The sequence below is a fragment of the Triticum urartu genome, chromosome 4 (genome assembly GCF_003073215.2).
Source record: "Triticum urartu cultivar G1812 chromosome 4, Tu2.1, whole genome shotgun sequence".
NCBI classification, from domain to species: Eukaryota; Viridiplantae; Streptophyta; class Magnoliopsida; order Poales; family Poaceae; genus Triticum; species Triticum urartu.
In genome coordinates, this window is record NC_053025.1 from 136,310,193 (window position 1) to 136,329,205 (window position 19,013).

The 19,013-nt window shown below is 43.9% G+C and overlaps 1 protein-coding gene across 2 annotated transcripts; it reads right to left on the reverse strand.

Moving 5' to 3' along the window:
* Window positions 1–525: 525 nt before the first annotated feature.
* LOC125551096 (stress response protein NST1-like) lies at window positions 526–10,022 on the reverse strand. Of its 2 annotated transcripts, XM_048714253.1 has the most exons (4): window positions 8,264–10,022; window positions 8,015–8,153; window positions 7,207–7,924; window positions 526–891 (listed from the first exon to the last, which is right to left on the reverse strand). In XM_048714253.1, exons 1-4 carry the CDS (start codon window positions 9,614–9,616, stop codon window positions 708–710), a joined length of 2,394 nt encoding a protein of 797 aa, XP_048570210.1. In that variant the 5' UTR covers window positions 9,617–10,022; the 3' UTR covers window positions 526–707. The 2 variants fall into 2 exon arrangements, with proteins under 2 accessions (XP_048570210.1, XP_048570209.1); XM_048714252.1 differs by having other exon boundaries at window positions 7,207–8,153.
* Window positions 10,023–19,013: the final 8,991 nt, after the last annotated feature.

Below are 19,013 nucleotides of genomic sequence, written 5' to 3' on the forward strand. Positions count from 1 at the left end.
AACAGTCCGGCAATCAATGTCCATGTCACTCAAGAATGGAACTTTCGTGTTCCACACCACCACCAAAGGACATGCTGGTATTAATCGAGTTAGGCAGCCGCAGAGCGGCCACAGGCAACTAGTGAACCACTTGCAAGGGCTGCTCACTTTTCGCACACACGCCCAGATTTGGTCCTGCCTTTGTCAACCAAGCTGATCCTCCAAATGGCCGCATGCAGACCAAGCAGTGACTTAATGGATAAGATGCACCAAAGCAGCTAATGCACGCACCACTTGCCCCTGCAACAATTCCTCTCCCCTGGTTTCACTCCAGCACTGCATCCATTACCATTTGCAGGGTATGACAGTAACAGCCATGCTTCACACGGACTGATATCTAAGATAAGATTCAGTGTTCAACCAAGCATGCGCGAAAAGAAGAAGAAAAATATGGTCAGCAACCAACAATTGACTCCGGGTAAGCCGATGATCTCACTAGTCACTCAAGAGGATGAACATGCACAGCGCCACATGTGCGCAACGAGATAACCCAACCATTGCATTGCATTGAATCCACCAAAAAATGCACCAAACAAGCGTGTCAGGCGAGAAACCTAACACGGATGCATAAAGCGCACAATGTTAACAGGTGAGTGCTTACTAAATAAGATGGCTATGTTTCGTTTTTCGCATAAGGGAATACAGTCCGGTCCGACTTCTATGTCTCCTCAACTCCCTAAGCTGGAAGGAGGGAGCCTTGCTTCACCCATAACTTCTATGCTGTCCCTTTTCTTATCAAACGACCACACTGATTGTGCATTTGGATTTGTTGGAAATAAACCGGCATGCCCTCCAGTTGGCGGCAAGCGGACTGGACTAGCTCCCTGGGGTCCATTCGGCACCAGCTGCTCCCTGCATTAGTCATAACAAGCCATGAGTTCCAACTCTAAGAAGTAATAAAATACACAACAAAAACTCCCGAGATAAATTAACATGTATATGTCTCTGGGTAACATGCCAATACTCGACAGCTTTAACTGAAAAAATGAAGAACGTCAGTGGTAGCAAGTCTGTTACTCATTTTAAACATCAAATACAACTTGTAAATTCCAATAAGCAGCATCTCATGAAATTGCAGCACGGCCAACCATAACACAGGATGGGAACAAACTGCCGTAAAACTAAAAAGTGAATCGTAAGGATTTATGAGGTCATATTTCAATTCATAGAAACCACACTACTTGTAGTACAAGCTGACAAGTCCCAAGTGCAATAAAGGGCACTCATAAATAATGCTTTTATAGATCAAATTATCTAGCTTGCACCTCTGCAATCCGCATTCAAGAATACAGAAGTTACTGTAGACTACGCCCGTTTAAATGCAAGGTCTGACTAGTCCATGAGACTTAAGGTATGTTTGGTTGGTGCCAAAAAATCGCCATCCGTTTTTTCTTTTCAGTCTCTAATTGTTTGGAACTTGGTTGCCAATGGAACACACCAATCTTTCTCACAGATTCCTACCAAACAGTTGGCAAAGTGAGGGTGCAAGAATCCTTGGCCAAAAAATTGACAAATACTCCCTCCGTCTCAAAATGAGTGTCTCAAGCTTAGTACAACTTTGTATTGAAGTTAGTACAAAGTTGAGACACTTATTTTGGGACGGAGGGAGTATGTGTTAGGGCTACATTGGGAACCAGCCAAACATAAGTAGTTTCAAGATATTCTCTAAGCAATAGAATGCATACAAGATGAGAAGATGAACATCATCTATTGCAAAGAACACAAAGGATGCACGACCGGATCCTCTTGTATATTCCTGCTGCGTCTAGAGAATGTCATGCCCTACACAACGTGAATAAATCTTCCAATAGAATGGTTCCAGCTAGAGAAAAGACACCATAGAAAATAAACCCTCTTATACTAGCTTCAATACCAACCACTGAAAAAAAATAGCACGCTATAGCGTGTAGAGAACCGTCTCGCTAAATAAATCAGTGTATGCCTCGCTAATAAAACGCTATAGCATGCTAATAGCGTAACTTAAGGGGAGGTGCTATTTTGTATAGCGCGCTATTTTTGTTCTTGATACCAAGCCAGTGTTTTTGAGTTTTTGAACTGCTCTGAACTTGGTTCCCACAAGGAAGCAATCAGTGACCCCCAATTATCGGTTTCACCTACCCAGCAGCCTTGCCACCCTGACCTCCAGATCAGAAAACCAGCAACGGAACTACCAGCAATTTTCAACAGGGAAAAACAGCGAATGAACAAAATTATGGCTCGTCTCTGGTCCCAACATTTAGAAAGTGTGTACAGAAACTAGTTTAACATGAAGGATAACTACAGGTTGTGAAAGAAAACTACAGGTTGTGAAAGAAAACTACAGGTCTAGAAGCTAGTTTCTGGATATGAATGCGAGGTCTGGAGGGATGGAAGCTGACAGCGAGATAGAAACCATTTGCTAGGTAGGGATCGCATGCATGACGACCAACGCCAGCACCAGGCATGCATGACAGCCAATGGGATGCATATGTAAGTATTTATCATTTTGGAGTTGATGGTTGATGGGTGGCTACGGCATGGAACTAAGGGTTTCCAGCATCGGGTTTACGAGTGGTTCAGCGGCTCCATGCGCGCATGCCCGCTCCAGTTCATTTCTCCTGCCAACATTGGCCAAATCATTGGCAATGATAACCTCAGCTAAAATTTTGGCTAGCCAAATTTTTGGTAGGGTGAACTTGGGCTCAAAGAGAAGCTTGTCCAACATCGTCTGAGATGGTTTGGGCATATTCAGCGCAGGCCTCTAGAAGCTCCAGTGATAGCGGACGGCTAAAGCGTGCGGAGAATCTCAAGAGAGGTCGGGGTAGACCAAATTTGACATGGGAGGAGTCCCTTAAGAGAGATCTGAAGGATTGGAGTATCACCAAAGAACTAGCTATGGACAGGGGTGCGTGGAAGCTTGCTATCCATGTGCCAGAACTATGAGTTGGTCTGAAGATCTTATGGGTTTCACCTCTAGCCTACCCCAACTTGTTTCGGACTAAAGGCTTTGTTGTTGTTTGTTGTTGTTGAACTTGGGCTCAAAGCAAACATACCCTTTGTTTGAAAAGTTTCTGCCAGTTGGACAGCCCCTACCAAGGACTCCAGCTTGAACCAAATCAAATGTCAACAGTAAGAATGTGCACATTTTGGTGTATCCTGGCAGCACCTCCATGACTTGATTTTTCTGACGAAGGCACGTCCAATCCATGCAAGCCAGGAAACAAAACTAGCCATCACCTTCAAATATGGCTCATCCAAAGGAAGGCCCAAATATATGAAGGTAGCCAATCGCCACTAATGACTACTATCATTTGTAAGAATCCTATACATCTAGAATTTTGAAAGCTTAATTTATGCGATTAATTTCTTGAAGGTCACACAATCAATCCACAAATAACATATATAAGCATGATATATCCCCACTAAGATGATGGTTATGCCAGATGGATTCCTCTTGATCTTTGGGGTGTAACGAATTTCATTTATTTGACCTAGAGTCTGGTATCAATATTAGGCCTCCTTTGGTTTAGAAGAATTTTGTAAAAATTCTGAAGGATAGGAATTTTGTATGAAAAATTCCTTTGGAGCCCTTTGGTTTGTAGGAATGGATTCCTATTCCTATGTAGGATAGGAACCAGCCCTTCACATTTCGAAAGAAAAAAAGAACATTAGCCTAGACTCAATGGAAAAATTCCTATCTTATGAATCAAGTGCCATCTCTTTCCCTATAGGAATTGAGATACGTGTCATCTCACTTCCTATGGTTTTCCTGTTCTTATGAAATTCCTATCCTATGAACCAAAGGAGGCATTAACATGTTCCGGGTCGTGTGGGTCGAGGAACGGGGTCGTCGGTCGTGGGTCACTACCCCGCCGGAGCAAGGTGCGACGAGGACTATACATCTTCGGGGCGTTAATTTGGAACGTGGATCGCGATCCAAACAAATTCAGGTCGATGGACCCGGGTCATGGTGATCTTTCCATGGAAGGGAAAGAAAGATCCTGCCATTCCCCTAGAAAAGATTACGATCTGCGCAATGATTTATTTCCCTTCCCTCTTTGTCAGAAAAAATGGGGCGGCAAGTCAGCCATTTACAGCGTGATTTTCTCATCTACCATTTTCTTACACACGAAGCGTATGCGGACCTTCTGCAAGAACTGTCCCCAAATCTCTCTTCATCAGTTCATCAGCAAAGCTCTAGTCCCCGATTCAGTTCCAACTTCCAACCCTCGAGCCGTCCAGCACTCTCCTATTTTCCCATCCAGCCATTCCTTCTTCCTTATGCAGTCTTCGTTCCCTAGTCAGCATCGGATTCTCAAGCGGCAGCGGCGAGCAAGGCGTGCATCCTTTAATGGCAGGACTGAGCGGGACAGGAGAGGGCGCATACGCAACAACTCGACAACAGGCAGGCAAGTGGCGGATCGTGGGAGGGCGGACATCGGCAGTCCGACGGAGTTCAAAACTTTGGAGCGCAATTGCCAGGTAAGCCTCGAATCACCATGAAATCCCGTCCGATTACCCATAGATGTTCTTGGCTGGCTTCTTGCAATCTTCGATACTGGGGTATCATGGAGCGATCGGGATCGATCGGGGTCGCGATCCACCCAACGACCCACCTCGACCCCACATCGTTCCCGACCCTTGATTGGGGTCGATCGACCCCGGGTCACGGGACGCACCCTCAACCCGCGAACCAGGCATCCTTAAGATTATGTTAAGTACTTTATTAAACTTAAGATTATGGCATCCTTACCAGAGGCAGACCGGTAAAGTAAAACTAACGACATAACAAATACACTCCCTCCTACCCAAAATATAAGGCGCGGTTGACTTTGCATGGTCTTTGATGCACGACTTTGACCACTAATATATATCAAAGTACATGAAATTGAATATGTATAAATGGCATTGTTGTATTTGTCTTACAAAAAAAAATCATATGTCCATATACTAATTTTATAGAGATGCAATACGCGAAAATCATAGTCAAAGTTGTGCAAAGAAGACCAAAAAAGTCAATCTGCACCTTATATTTTGGGAAGGAGGGAGTATACTTAAAAAATGCTAGCAACCAGAGTTTTAAAACCATCGGTGCGAGTTGACGCCATTATATCATCATTATACCGGTGTGACGACCCTCTACCTCAAGCCGTCCACCCTCACGATAAAAATACCATGTGGCATCTGCCATAGGGGCATGGTGTCACCATGGCATCCAAATGGCAAGGGGCATGTCGCCTTGCCCTGAATTAGACACGATAGGCAGGGTCCGAGCTGGGAGGGAAAGCCTGGACCTGGATTTCTGGCGCCTGGACAGTGGGGGCAACAGTCCAGCAGTAGGGAAAAGAAACTATCTGCGGAGAGAGGGAGGGAGGCAGCCATGATCAGGAGAAATTAGCTGCCCCTGGTCTTCTCCGGCAGCAGCTTGGCAGTGACTCTCCGCTAACCTCATCTCCTACTGTGACCAGCAGCCCTGTAGCAAGCCAGCGACTCCTCCAGCCCCCCCCCCCCCCCCCCCCCCCCCCCCCCCCCCCCCCCCCCCCCCCTTCAGCAGCGCTTCCTGCCGCCCGCATCCAGTTCCAGATTTGCACAGCGCCTCCTCTCTTCTGCTGCCTCCGCTGCGTGCAACAGCCAGCAAGGTAAGCTTCCCCCCAACTCCCTTCTTCTGCCCGCATTCCTGCACTGTTTCTATTCTCTGTTCTGAACTTATGTACATGATATATTGGTGGCTGGTGTTCTGCTTGATTTGGTACATGGACTAGTGGCTGCCTGGCTGGTGCTATGCTTAATTCAATCTTGCTCGTTGCTCAATGTTTATCATGAATATGCGTCCTACATGCACGCCAACAAGGTATGTACAACTCAATTAGTGATTTATTTTGTTGTCACACTAAGTTAGGCCATGTCTATGAAGTAGTGATTTAATTTGGTATCAAAGCAAGGTTGGTCTATGTTGTCACCTCGCCATACGCCATAAGCGTTATAAAGGGGGGTGGTCGCTATAAAACGCATTAAAAATTATGTAGCAACAAACAGGACAGTCTTAGCTTCAAGTGAGCTCTTCTGCCCGCCACAAATTACAGATAAGCCACAGAATGCACATGCTGGAATTGACAAGTCAAAGTGCACTAAATTCATTGCATTAACACAACACCATGTATGATGACTTCATGGTAGTTAGGCACATCATATCCTCTAAAACAATATATTTGTATTTAATGCTGTAGACTAAACTGACTTCAGTCCCCACTGCCTACACTGAAAGTGGCACAGGAAGAAAGTTTCTACAAATAAATGGAAACAATGACCATTCTCCTATCTGCCATTTGTGGTTCACTCCAAAATTCAAACCAATCCTTGACATGTAAACAATACATACAGTTTCAAGGTCCACTTGCCATTCTTGCTACCTGGTTGTTCCAGATACCAGTTGACCATATAGAAACAAAAAACTACTCCTCCATCCCATAATATAAGAGCGTTTTTTACACTAGTGTAGTGTCAGAAACGCCCTTATATTATGAGGAGGAGGGAGTATATTTCTAAAGTTAAAATGGTATGACGATTCGTCACATATTCAGAAAAACTAAATTGCATGCAATGAAGCATATTTGATTATTGCTCATACACAAGACTAACACAAATTTTTCACTGAAGTGTAAAAGATTATTGGTGCTTCTAGTGTTCAGAGACAAAAGGACCAATCACATAGCCCAAGAGTCACATATGTTTCACAAACAACAAGATTAGGCTCATTCCAGCACAGAATATTGCAGAAATGCAAGCAATCGGTTGTACTGCATACCAATCAAAGGACATTACCTAAAAAATTCTCTTGGTTATCTTTCATAAACTATTAAAAACTGTCTATAAAGTCTAAGCTTCAATGGTTATAAACACACACATTGCATGTACATATACGTGAATTCAAGTAAGAGTATCATTATGATATTTTTCAGCCAATTGATGCTTACATGTATTGATACACAAAGCTATACACAATAGTGAATAAGACAATCTGAATCACATATTTAGAATTGTAGCCACATACAAAATGATAATTGACAACAGCAGGTGATTATTCCGAGTTTTAAGCTCAAGTTAAGAATATCAAACAATTGGTAAGGATACAAAACTTGACTGTTGCAGAAAATGTAGAAGATCTAAAAACAATGTCAGAGGACTTACTTGGACCAAGAATGACAAGGATCAGGTGGTCCAAAGGGGTGCGCACGGGCTGTTTTGTTTGGAGATCCAAAACCCAAGTCACTGTGTATAGCATTTTCTGACATGTCGTGTGAAAGGAACAGACTATCTGTATCAAGAGGCAATTGCTGGAAGGGTGATTTCTGCAGCCATAAATCATTGTCATTCAGACCAGCACTGAGGGGGCTTCTTGTTCCACCATTCAAATGATTGATGCCATGGTTGAATTGATTTGTGTTTGGTAGAAGCCATTGTCCCTGAGGACCTCGCAGACCTAAACTATCCTGTACCAGCGGCGTGCTCCACATTTGCCATGTGCCTTGCTCATTGTTAGCCTCAGCTGACATTGAACCATTATGCCCTTTTGCAGTTGAGAAATGTGAGGGTCTAATAGGATTTCGTTCAACAGTCCGTGATCTTGATAGAGGAGACTCAATTGGTGAAGGCATGGGGTTCCTAACATGTGGTTGCTTGGTGACATCATTCAAGGTGAATCTGCTATCCCAGTCTGGAGGGAAGTTGTCTAGGGACTCTGAAACTGGACCAAGCAATGCAATGGCATCTGGATCATAGCACGGGTCCTCAAATTGCTCAGGTTCTTCCAGTAATGCTGCTTCTGAAACTTTACCGAAGGGCGAGTGTCCCGCTGGAAAATGAGATAGCGGCATATTGGCAGATGCTCCATTCACTGGCGGAAACCCTGCAGAGTGCATGGATTGGCTTAACTTCGGCGTGCTGTCCAGAGGAGGATACTGAGCCAGAAAATTTTGAGCGCTGCTTATCTGTGCACCATTTGGGGCAGGCTGCATGTTCTTCTCACGAGCTGAAGCAGTAACATCGGGACAAGGGGAAACTGCAGCTGAGCGACTAAACAACTGATGCCATGACTTTTTAAGGCCTGTAGGATGTGCCTGCATATTTGGACTAACCTGCACAAAGCAGAACACAAATAATTAAATGTAAGATGGTCAATTGGGTGAAAACAACATACGCTATTTGTTCAGATGAAAACAGTACATAGCGATGCTCTTTTACTTACAGGTCGACTAAAATTAGTCAATGAATTTCTAGTTTCTCCGGCTGTGGCAGATTTGACCATTGCTGGTGTGGCTGCAGGTTGGGTATCTCTTTTAATACTCTGGTCAGTTGCAGTAATGAGCGGTTTAGTCACCTTGTTAGCTTGATGAACAGGGGCCTGAGCACTTCTACCAAAAAAGGAGCCACCACCAAAACCTCTGGAAGAAGATAATAAACCTCCAGTCATACGACCAAAGTACTTCGTCTTGCTCTGTGCTATCTTACTACCCTGACTGTTAGATTCAAAGTTATTGGGCTTGTATCCATCTGTCCCAACTCTTGCCGCATCCCGCCTGTCTGTCTCATTCCTTCTATCAAAGTCGCGCTTCCTCTCACCTTCTCTGCTTACTCTTCTCTCAACATCTTCGCAGTCTGAATTGCTCTTGCTTGATCCCTTGTCTTCCTTCCTCCTCCTCTCCTGCCGCCTCCGTTCTGCTTCCTTCCTAGCATCCTTCTCCCCGACGGGGGTAGCACCTTTGGATCGCTCCTCAGCCTCTGCTTTCTCATCCCTCAGCCTTCTCCGCTCCTCTACTAGCTTTGCCATCTCTTCTCGCTGCTTCCTTTCCTCCTCCTCTAGCATTTCCCTCTCCAACCTCGCCAACCTCTTCTCCTCAGCCTTCCTTTTCGCCTTGTCCACTCTGCTCTCCTCAGCCTTGCCTCCATTGTCCCCTGCTTTTGTCAACATTCTGCCATCCCGGCCCAATCCACCGCTGTCCACTGATGACCCAAACCTGAACACTTTCTTCCAGAACCATGCCATACTGGTGCAAAAGCACGAGAACAGCCGCCATGAGAAGCCTGAGTACGAGTTATCGGCGGAACACTGCAGGTCAAGCCAGTAACCCGGGTCACCAACAGCATTGGCCCAATCCTGACTGCAAGGCCACCCAGCGGGGACCTTCCCCGCAGGGCCAAGGTCAAGCACGGGCCGCTTGGATACGTGGCCACAGTATGAGCACATGAACTTGCCGCCGCCAGGGTTCTGGTCCCTGTAGGGATTGTTGCAGTTGCGGCAACGGCGTGTGGCGGTCTTGCGGAGCTTCTGAAGCTCGAGCGCATGGGCGCGGCGCTCCTCGCGGAGGCGCGCCGAGCGGCGGGCACGCCAGATGGAGAGGCGCGGGAGGAGAATCTCGTACCAGAAGAGGGTGAGGAGGAGGACGGAGACGCAGGCGAGGCGCGGGGAGGTGACCTCGAAGCGGTAGGCGGCGGGCAGGAGCTGGGAGAGCGCCCAGAGGAGGATGAGCGGGAGGACGAGCCACGGCAGCATGGTGGCGACGCGCCGCGACCACCGTTGCACGGCGCACAGTATACACATTATCCGACCGCCGCCGCTGCCGAGGCCCTAACCCGGAGGTCGATCGCCAGCGCCTTCCTCCGAATCTCACGCCCTACCTGGCGACGATAGCGGGCGGCTTACTTGCTTGCTGCGTGGGCGACGCGATGCGATGCGGCGGCTTTGAGGGCGGAAAGGGGAAAGGGGGAGGAAACCCTGGGATGGAAGAGAGGGAGCGGGCGGAGAGGAAAGGAAAGGCGGCTCCTTTCTCGCGGATGCGAGATGCGGGGCAGGGTATCGGCGTCGCCCTAGGAGAGATTGGGAATGGAGGAGGGGTGGAGGAGCTCGAGGCGCGCGGTGGTCATGGCGAAAACCCTAGGTTTGCTCTTGGATTGTGTAATTTCGTTGGATCTTTTTTTTTTCCTTCCTCTGGCCTCTTTGGTTTGGTCGGCGTGGGAAGAAGCGAAAACCACATAAAGCGTCATTTTTGCCTTCCTTTTCTCTAGTCATTTTTGGATTGCTCTTATGTTACCTTATCTGTTTTACAATAAAATGGTACCAGATAGCGACATTTTTCTACCTCCGGACGATGTATAATTATTTTTATGTGAGGATGTAGCCGTCAGTCTATAATTATTTTTGTGTGAGAGATGAAGAAGCAGGTCCATAATTACTGTTAAATGCGAGGAGAAGCCACTGTCTACCTTACGATGAGCGATAAATGTTTAGATTTGTGTGATTAATTTTGCTTGGGTAACAACTCATAATTGAAGTTGGAAATATTTACTCTTCCACATGCAAGTTTAAAAATAGATAACACATGTAGTGTCTATTTGATTTGAAGGATTCTCAAAAGATTTTTGAAGAATTCTAATTATTATAGAAGATTGCTATACGGGTTCTGCAAACTGTAATATATTTTTCTCAGGGATTCATTTATATTTACAGATTTTATAGGAAATTTTTCATCTACTTCAAATTATTAAGTTTTTATGTGCACAGCCCTGCAGTATTAAAGGTTATGTGACACTTCAATCATGTATTTTACTATTCCTACTTTAGTAGGACCAACTCAAAAACTCGAAGGTGTCCTTGAGATATATTGTCACTGCAGTCATTATTATTCCTCTCTTGCAAAAAAAACTATTCTTATTCGTATAATTAGCATCACATTTTTAGCATTTTCTAAAAAATGTCATCAACTCGAGACCACGATACCCATGTATTCTTGAGTGTTCTTTGAATCGACGTAAGTGCCAACAACGTCTATGTAGTCCTAATTGATATGTTTTATGGAGCCTGCAATGCAGAAATTTCGTGGAACTATATTGAGTCGAACAATCATGTGTACCTTACACAACTTTGGTGGATGCTCTTTTTTTGGAAAACCATACTTCCTTTCATTCCAAATTAGTTGAAGTTCTAAATTTGACATATGTTAACCTTTTCAAGTTTGACCTAGTTAATGGGAAAATATGGTAAAATGTACAAGATCAAGTATACATAATAAGTACATTGCATGAGAATCTAGGACGTGTTTGGTAGCCTGCATAGTTTTTATCTCCTTACAAGTGTGACTCAACTAGGACATGTCGAGCTAATGCAGGCTCAAAACCATGTTGTGCACATGGTTTGGTAGCCTACATTGCGCCAGTGATCAGATTATGCCTGGTGTTTGGTGGGCTGCATTTGTGCTTCAAGAGTGAATAGATCCAAACCACAAGTGTTTGGTTGTGTGGGCGTAGGCGTTTTGCGCCGCCATTTCAAATGTGGTGGCCTTACCACCCAATTGGACTACACTTCACAGCAACACAACACATATCATCAAGCATGAACACAATTAACAAGCAACTAAATAGTTCCTACTCATTACAACACAACTAAACAGTTCATGGTGCATTACATACCATAAGTTTAACACAACATGGGCATCCCATTCCCCTCCACAACCCAGGGCGTTGATCCCTGGGCAAAATATACAGTCTGATAGCAAAAGAGGCAAAGTTCAGACGATCTAGCTAGAAAGGGGGGAGCACGAGCGATGTTACCCAGGAAGCAGTGCCTGGTGCACCTGACCTTAAAGATGGTGGAGGTATCGGCATTGTAGATCTACACCTTGAAGCTCGGGCCTGTCAACCTCAGTCAAGCATGTCACTGGAGATCTTGTGCTTCTGGCAGAAGTAGTCCCAGACTCTCCCCAGCGCCATCTGCTAGTGGAAGATCTGGACCTGGACGCAGAACTCGCACCATTTGGTTGCACAGAGAGCCTAACGATGCGAGGATGCTTTACGATGATATGCTCCTTCATCACCGGTCGGAAGGGCTCATGGATGATGAGCATAGCAATGTCCTCGCCGTCCTTGATGGGCATGTAGGACCTAAGTGGCTCTCGTGCCCCCTCCTAGTGGCCAATCCCCAACGACTTGCTCGTCGCCGCTAGCTGATGGCTCGAGCATTTGTGATATCTTTGAGTGATTCTTATTTGGATTTCTTTGGATCATTGCCACTTCCTGATTATTTATAATGTTAATCCTTCAAAAGAGAATAAACCCATTTTCCATTGTTTGGCAGTAAATATCATTTATGGAAGGAAACCCAGGAGGATAACTGCCAATCAAGTCAAATGGAGCAACTTCCATGTGGAGAGCCAAGTCACCGAGCGCACCAGAGCAAAAGACGACCTTCCATACAATCACTGGTGCTCGTATGAGCGCTTGTATGAGGTGCCAGCAGCTCCACCACGTCTAGAGAAGACACTTTCGTGAAGGGACCGGGGGGAGAAAGAACCCTAGCCGCCGCCACCTCCAGAACAGAAGAGGAGGAGATCTGAAGAACCTTCGGAGATCTTCTTAGTTTTGGTCCTTTCATCTCCATCATCATCTCATCCTTCACCATAGTAAGGGAAATTCCAAGTTGTGGGAACAATTTATAACTCTATTCATTCTCATCTGGAGATCAAGACTATTTGAATTATCCATTTCATTTTATTGTGGATCTTCACAGTATTATTGATATGGTTTTCATGAGTTTATTCTCTGGTGTGATTGGGTTTTCTCTTATGATGTGTGAGTAATTCCCCATAGGCGAGGGAGATGTAGGTGAGTGGTAAGATTAATTTGTACATGATCTATATATCGTCATTTGTATTTTGCAGTCTTATGATCTGTCTAGTAAGTTGTTATAATGCGGTGAACCCTATGTGTGTTGTCCAATTTGATGGGGAACGAAGCATGGAAAACAAAAAAAATCCTACGAACATCCAACATCTATCTATGGAGATGCATAGCAACGAGAGGGAGAGGTGTATACATACCCTTGCAGACCGAAAGCGTTAACGATCTAGAGATCGTGGTTGGCGTAGTCGAACTCGCGTCGTGATCCAATCTGATCCAAGCACCGCGCGTGCGGCACCTCCAAGTTTTAGCACACATCCGGCTCGGTGACGTATCCTCCTTCTTGATCCAGCAAAAGAGGTAGAATGGGTAGAAGAGATCTGAACCAACATGATGTCGTGGTGGTGGTAATGGCAGCGGAATGCCGATAGGGCTTCGCCAAGCGCCACCGGATCAAGGTGGAGGCTTATTAGGAGAGAGAGGAGGCTCGGGTTTGGTGTGTCCAGCCCTTGCGGCCCCTCCCCATTATATATAGGGGTGTGGGAGGGCTGGGGGCACAGCCCTAGCCCCTCCTCCAAGGAGGGGAGGCATCCAAGGGGGAGGAGTGCCCCCAAGCCAAGTGCAGGGCCCTCCCACTTAGGGTTTCCCTTCCCCTATGTGCATGGGCCAAGTAGGGCCGGTGCGCCTCGCACAATAAGGCCAGGGCGCCCCCCTAGAGACACAATTGTAAAAACTTCCTACTATTTATTATCTACATCTCTAATTAAGTGTCTAACTAATTAATTGCATTAAGGGCTTGATTTTATAATTGATTTGTCGCAAAAAATCCCTAGTGCCTCAACACACGAGCATTAATTGCACGCATAATGAGTTGTCTCTCTAATTAATTGCATTAGTGGCTTGATTTCCAAATTAATATGGTGCTTGGTTTCCAAATATTTTTGTTTTTTATTTTCTTTTTGCTTGAGGCAAGGGAGGTAGGTTTTCTCGTGCATGTATGGAGACGGGAGCAGATGGGTTTTTTCGTAAGAGGGATCAATGGTTTAATAGTAAAGATACAATTGAGAAAACTTTCTAGTATTAATTATCTGCATCCCTAATTATGTGTCTGGCTAATTAATTAATTGCATTAATGGCTCGCTTTCATAATTGATTTGGTTCAAAAAATCCTACTTAAACAAACTTAATTAATTTCACGCTTATTTAATTTTCTGACTAATATATTACATTAAAGTCTTGATTTCCAAATTGATTTTGTGCTTGGTGTCCAAATCCTTTTGTAGTAATGAATGGGTGATACTTTTCATAATTAATGTGATCCTCTCATTCAAGGCTTGATAATACTTTCCATAACTAATTTGATACTCATGTCCAAAGAATGATATTCTCCGTAATTAACATGATCATTCCGTTTAACACTCGATGATACTTTTTATAAACGTGATCATCCTATCCAAAAATTAATACTCTCCATAATTAAAGTGATCCTACTGTCGAACCCTCAATAATATTTTTCATAATTAACTTGATCCTCTCGTCCAAATAATGATACTTTTCATAATTAATGTGATCCTTCCGTCCAAATAATGATACTCTTCATATTTAATGTGATACTCATGTCCAACGCTTGATTATACTTTCCAAATTAAACAGACTTATTAAGTGTCTAACTAATTAACATAGATAATTAATTGGTTTGCCTAATTAATTGCATTGAACTATGGGCAATGCAGGAATTGGACAAGCAATAACTGAGACGGGTTTTGGACATTAATGGCCACATGCGAAACCAAACCCTTTGATTTCCCAATTGATTCGGTGCTTGGTTTCCAAATCTCTTTCCTATTTTTATTTTTATTTTTGCGTGATGCAGGGGATGGGTTTTCTTGTGGCGGATGGGTTTTTTCGTAAGGGGGGTCAAGGGTTTAATAGTAAAGACATGGTTGAAAAAAGTTCCTAGTATTAATTATCTGCATCCTTAATTATATGTCTGACTAATTAATTAATTGTATTAATGACTTGATTTCATAATTGATTTGGTGCAAAAAAATCCCTACTTAAGCGAATGTAATAAATTGCACGCATAATTGATTGTTTGGCTAATTAATTGCACTAATGACTTGATTTCCAAATCGATTTGGTGCCCGGTGTCCAAATTGTTTTGATTAATGACTGGGTGATGCATAATTAACGTGATCCTTCCATTCAAGGCTCGATAATACTTTCCATAATTAATGTGATACTCACATCCAAATAATGATACTCTCAGTAATTAACGTGATCCTTCCGTTCAACACTCGACGATACTTTTTACAATTAATGTGATCCACTTGTGCAAAAAATAATACTCTCCATAATTAAAGTGATCCTACTGTCAAACACTCGATAATACTTTCTAAGGTCAAGAGGTGCCATGAGGGGCCCACAAGCCTGGGGGCGCCCCCCTGGGGCGTGCTTGGCAGGCTTGTCGCTCCCTCGTGACTCTTCAGGTCTTCTCCCGAACTTTCTAGGTTCCCTTCTGGTCCAGAAAAAATCGTTAAAAAGTTTTTTAGTGTTTGGACTCCGTTTGGTATTGATTTTCTGAAAAGCCAAAAAACAAGGAAAAACAACAACTAGCACTGGGCACTAGACTAATAGGTTAGTCCCAAAAAATAATATATAATTGCATATAAAACATCCAAGATTGATACTGTAATAGCATGGAATAATAAAAAAATTATAGATATGTTCAAGACGTATCATATGACGCTTTTGATTGATTAATTCCATGTTTTATAGGTTCATCATAAGCAAGGCTGCCACATAGTTGAGAAAGATGATGTCTATTAGTTCCGATAGGTCACACCTATCTAGGTTGTAGGGACTGATAGAGAAGACATCAAAGATGAGAGTGGGCATGTATTGATTTGCATTGAGATATCTTGCATTCTATCCCAAAGAATTCAAAAGGTCAGTTATGTCATGTCATTAGTAAATGACTTTATATAGACCCTTTTTCTTTCATAATTATATCTTAGCCACATACATTCACGAATTGTACAACTCTTGGATTCTTGTTAATATAAGTATTATTCTTTTTTAAATAGATATGTTGTCAACACATGTTCCAAAAATCATGCAAGCAATCATTTTTAATACCAAGGCATGCATGTCTAATTGGTGAATTTAGTTTGTAGCTCAATTTTTTTCATGATATAACAACAACCAAAATAATAACGAGTGCATTTAAAAAAGCAGTAGCTGCAAATAGACTAGGTTGAGGGGCATAATTAGATTAAGAGTTCAGACCAAAGATGCTTCCTAAAGTATATGCATTGCAGCCCATAGCAATGCACAGTCGTTCTACTAGCATTGGTGTAGAGACCTGCTATACAAACGGTTTTTAACCCCTTTTCGCGACGGCGTTTGGAACCATCGCCAAGTGAGTGTGGATGATAGGGGGTCCTTCTCACACGACCCAGAAACCGTTGGGGATAGGCCCTCCTGGCACACAGGCTGGGGCAAAATGAGCTCGTGTGTGATCTGGCGAGGCATCGAAACCCAATCGTTTTCGTTCGTATATACATCCCACACGGTGAATCCAGAAAAACATTTCCGTTCGTATGTATATCACACACAGTTTTTTGTGTCGGAACGTTTGTGAAAGGTGTCCTAACGCAAATAGTTCTTTGCTGGAAGTCGTGTGTGATTGTTAGTTGATCGAACACGCCTATTTTCTAAAAACTGTGTGGGTTGTTTGAGTTCATCGCCCACGGTGCTATCTGAGTAACTGTATGCAATAGAAAACCCCAATAAGTAGGGTAATTAGCCTATTATTGATAATCCATGTACTAATCAAATTGATATTTCTTATAAAACACACCAGATATTTCATATCCGTATAACAGCAACCAGGATTTCATAATCGAATTACATCAAATAGTTTCGGCACTTAGTTACGCCATTACACAACATCACCAAGTTTCACATGCAACATCGAAAACCTTTGGAAAGTAGCATCATACATGGTAAATAGACAGATGAATCTCATTTGGGAAACTGCAGAAGCAGAAGGCAAATATTGAGCATTCAGTGATGTGGAATGTCCTTGCAACTTTAGGCCAGTGGCTATGATAATTGCCCGCCCAACCTTTGTCCTCTTCAGGAAGACTTCAATATTGTACCGTGGGTGTTGAATGAATACCTTCCTCGCCTCTTGACCATGCAGGTGGTTTCAGAGGTAATCAGCGTTGAACTGCTTTGAAAAGTACTGAAAAACAAAGATATGCATAAATGGTTGTTATAAATTTTGAAATGGCGCAAGGGGTAAAAACAAGGTAAAATAGTGAGTACCATCCTATAGTTGACTGATGTCTTCTTCATTGTGCAAACAAAGATCTTGCTGTTATTCGTCGCAAGTTTTTTCATCCAAACAATCTTTCTCAGTTTCTTGACTTGACTGGTATTCATGGACATCTCATTTCCCCATATGCAAAATGGATCGAACAGTGGGTCTAAGCCTCTGACAGCAGGACCTACATGTGCAAGACCAAATTGTAAGAAACCTAAATATTAGAATGATTCCTGCAACTGCACAATAATGTGCTACTAGCGAAAGGACCATGCATGAGCAAACCTCGATGGTAAACTGCAATGTCTCCCGTTGTTTGCATGCAACACACATATGGAAGATCTTGATCAGGTTAACTGAGAGTTGCCATACTATCAGTAGAATATGTATTGAGTATAGCCAAATTTGATTTATTTCACATGCATAACAATACAAAATTGTACCCACAACAAATGAAAATCAAATTGCAAAATTGAACCAAATAGTTAAATGGGCAGGAGACCAAATGAACTAAAACAGTTAACTGAGCATGACATTGTAGAATAGAAACTTGTACTAGAAGATAAGATAGCTAAAAAAACAAAGAATGCTTGAGAACAGTACTACGAAGTGTAGCAATTGTTAGACCAAACTGTTAACTGAACATTACATTTCAGAGGACCAAACTATTAACTAAACATCAGATTGCATATTAACATTACAAAGGACAAATCACTAGAAGGCACTGGCGGTGGCCTCGAGAAAATAGCACAAACTATATTTTAAGGTAGACAACCGTGTGGCGGTGTCGACGATGGCCTCGAAGGCGAGGTGCTCCTCCAAGATCTGGCGGTCAGCATGCATGGCAGCCATAGCGACCTTGTGCGCGTGTGCGGCCACGATTTGCTTCTCCGCTGCCAGATGCTACTGAGCTCCACGTTATACTGCGTGCAAAATGGTTGTGGGCGGTGCTTAATTGGAGGAAGGGGACAGTGATTTTGGCAGAAGGTGTCACGTCGTCGGTCGGGGCATGTGGAACGGGGAAGGAGGAGGATGGTGTGGGTGGGGTGTGGATTACCTGACCATATCGATGAGGTCGCGCAGCAAGAAGAAGGGTCAGCAGCGAGGAGGTCGCGCAGCAAGAAGAAGGGTTGCCGGTGAGGAGGCGGCGCTGCAAGAAGAAGGGTCGCGGGCGAGGAGGCGATGCTGCAAGAAGATGGATAGCCGGCGAGGAGGCGACGCTGCAAGAAGAAGGGTCGCTGGCGAGGAGGCGGCGCTGCAAGAAGAAGGGTAGCCAATGAGGAGGCGGGCGCTGCAAGAAGAAGGATCGCCAACGAGGAGGCTGAGCTGCCAGTAAGCAACAGTGAAGGTTTGAATTTGGAAAGCAAGGAGGAATAGTGAAAATGTGGCTTTTGGTGGGAGGGAGGGGGCGGGGAGATAGATATTTCCGCGGTGGCAAAAAAATCGCTCGGTGTCGCGAGAAACTAGCGCGCAAGTGTGGTTCAAGCGGGGGCGGTGGACTGTGGACGACGAAGCTTCCTGCGTAAGCCAGACAAGACGGTGCGCCAAGATGTTTTATATTGCATCCCACATGATTCTTTCTAGTAAGGTATACCTGATTTTTTTCATTATATTCTGAAAGACAAAATGGTGTTACGGAGGAAAATGATGGTGTTTGAATTGCTAGAACGTTTATGTACAGTGAACATGCAACTACATGAGTGTCGTGTTTAAATTTGGAATTATTCTGGGTTCGTTTGGCATTTTTATGCATTAATTGAGTTTCTAGGCATTTAATGTGCATAATTCAAATTTGAACTACAAGCACATGCTCTAGTGCATCAAAGTTTGTTGAAAAATCACATGTGTGTCTTTGGGTGAATTTATAGGTCCCATGCAAGAAATGGGAATGAAATTCAAATATCTGGGCGTCGTGCCTTGGCCGGGAACATTAAGAAACTTGGTTTTGAAATTCCTAGAAATTCAAAACTCGCCTGAAAATCATGAACTCGGCATG

What these genes read in the sequence shown, in the direction of transcription:
- LOC125551096 (XM_048714252.1), bottom strand. Translation starts at nt 9,616, where the DNA reads ATGTGTATACTGTGCGCCGTGCAACGGTGGTCGCGGCGCGTCGCCACC. An exon ending in TGACTAATTTTAGTCGACCT is followed by an intron (nt 8,154 to 8,263) that starts GTAAGTAAAAGA and finishes TGCTTTGTGCAG; the next exon opens with GTTAGTCCAAATATGCAGGC. An exon ending in CCTTGTCATTCTTGGTCCAA is followed by an intron (nt 892 to 7,206) that starts GTAAGTCCTCTG and finishes TGACTAATGCAG; the next exon opens with GGAGCAGCTGGTGCCGAATG.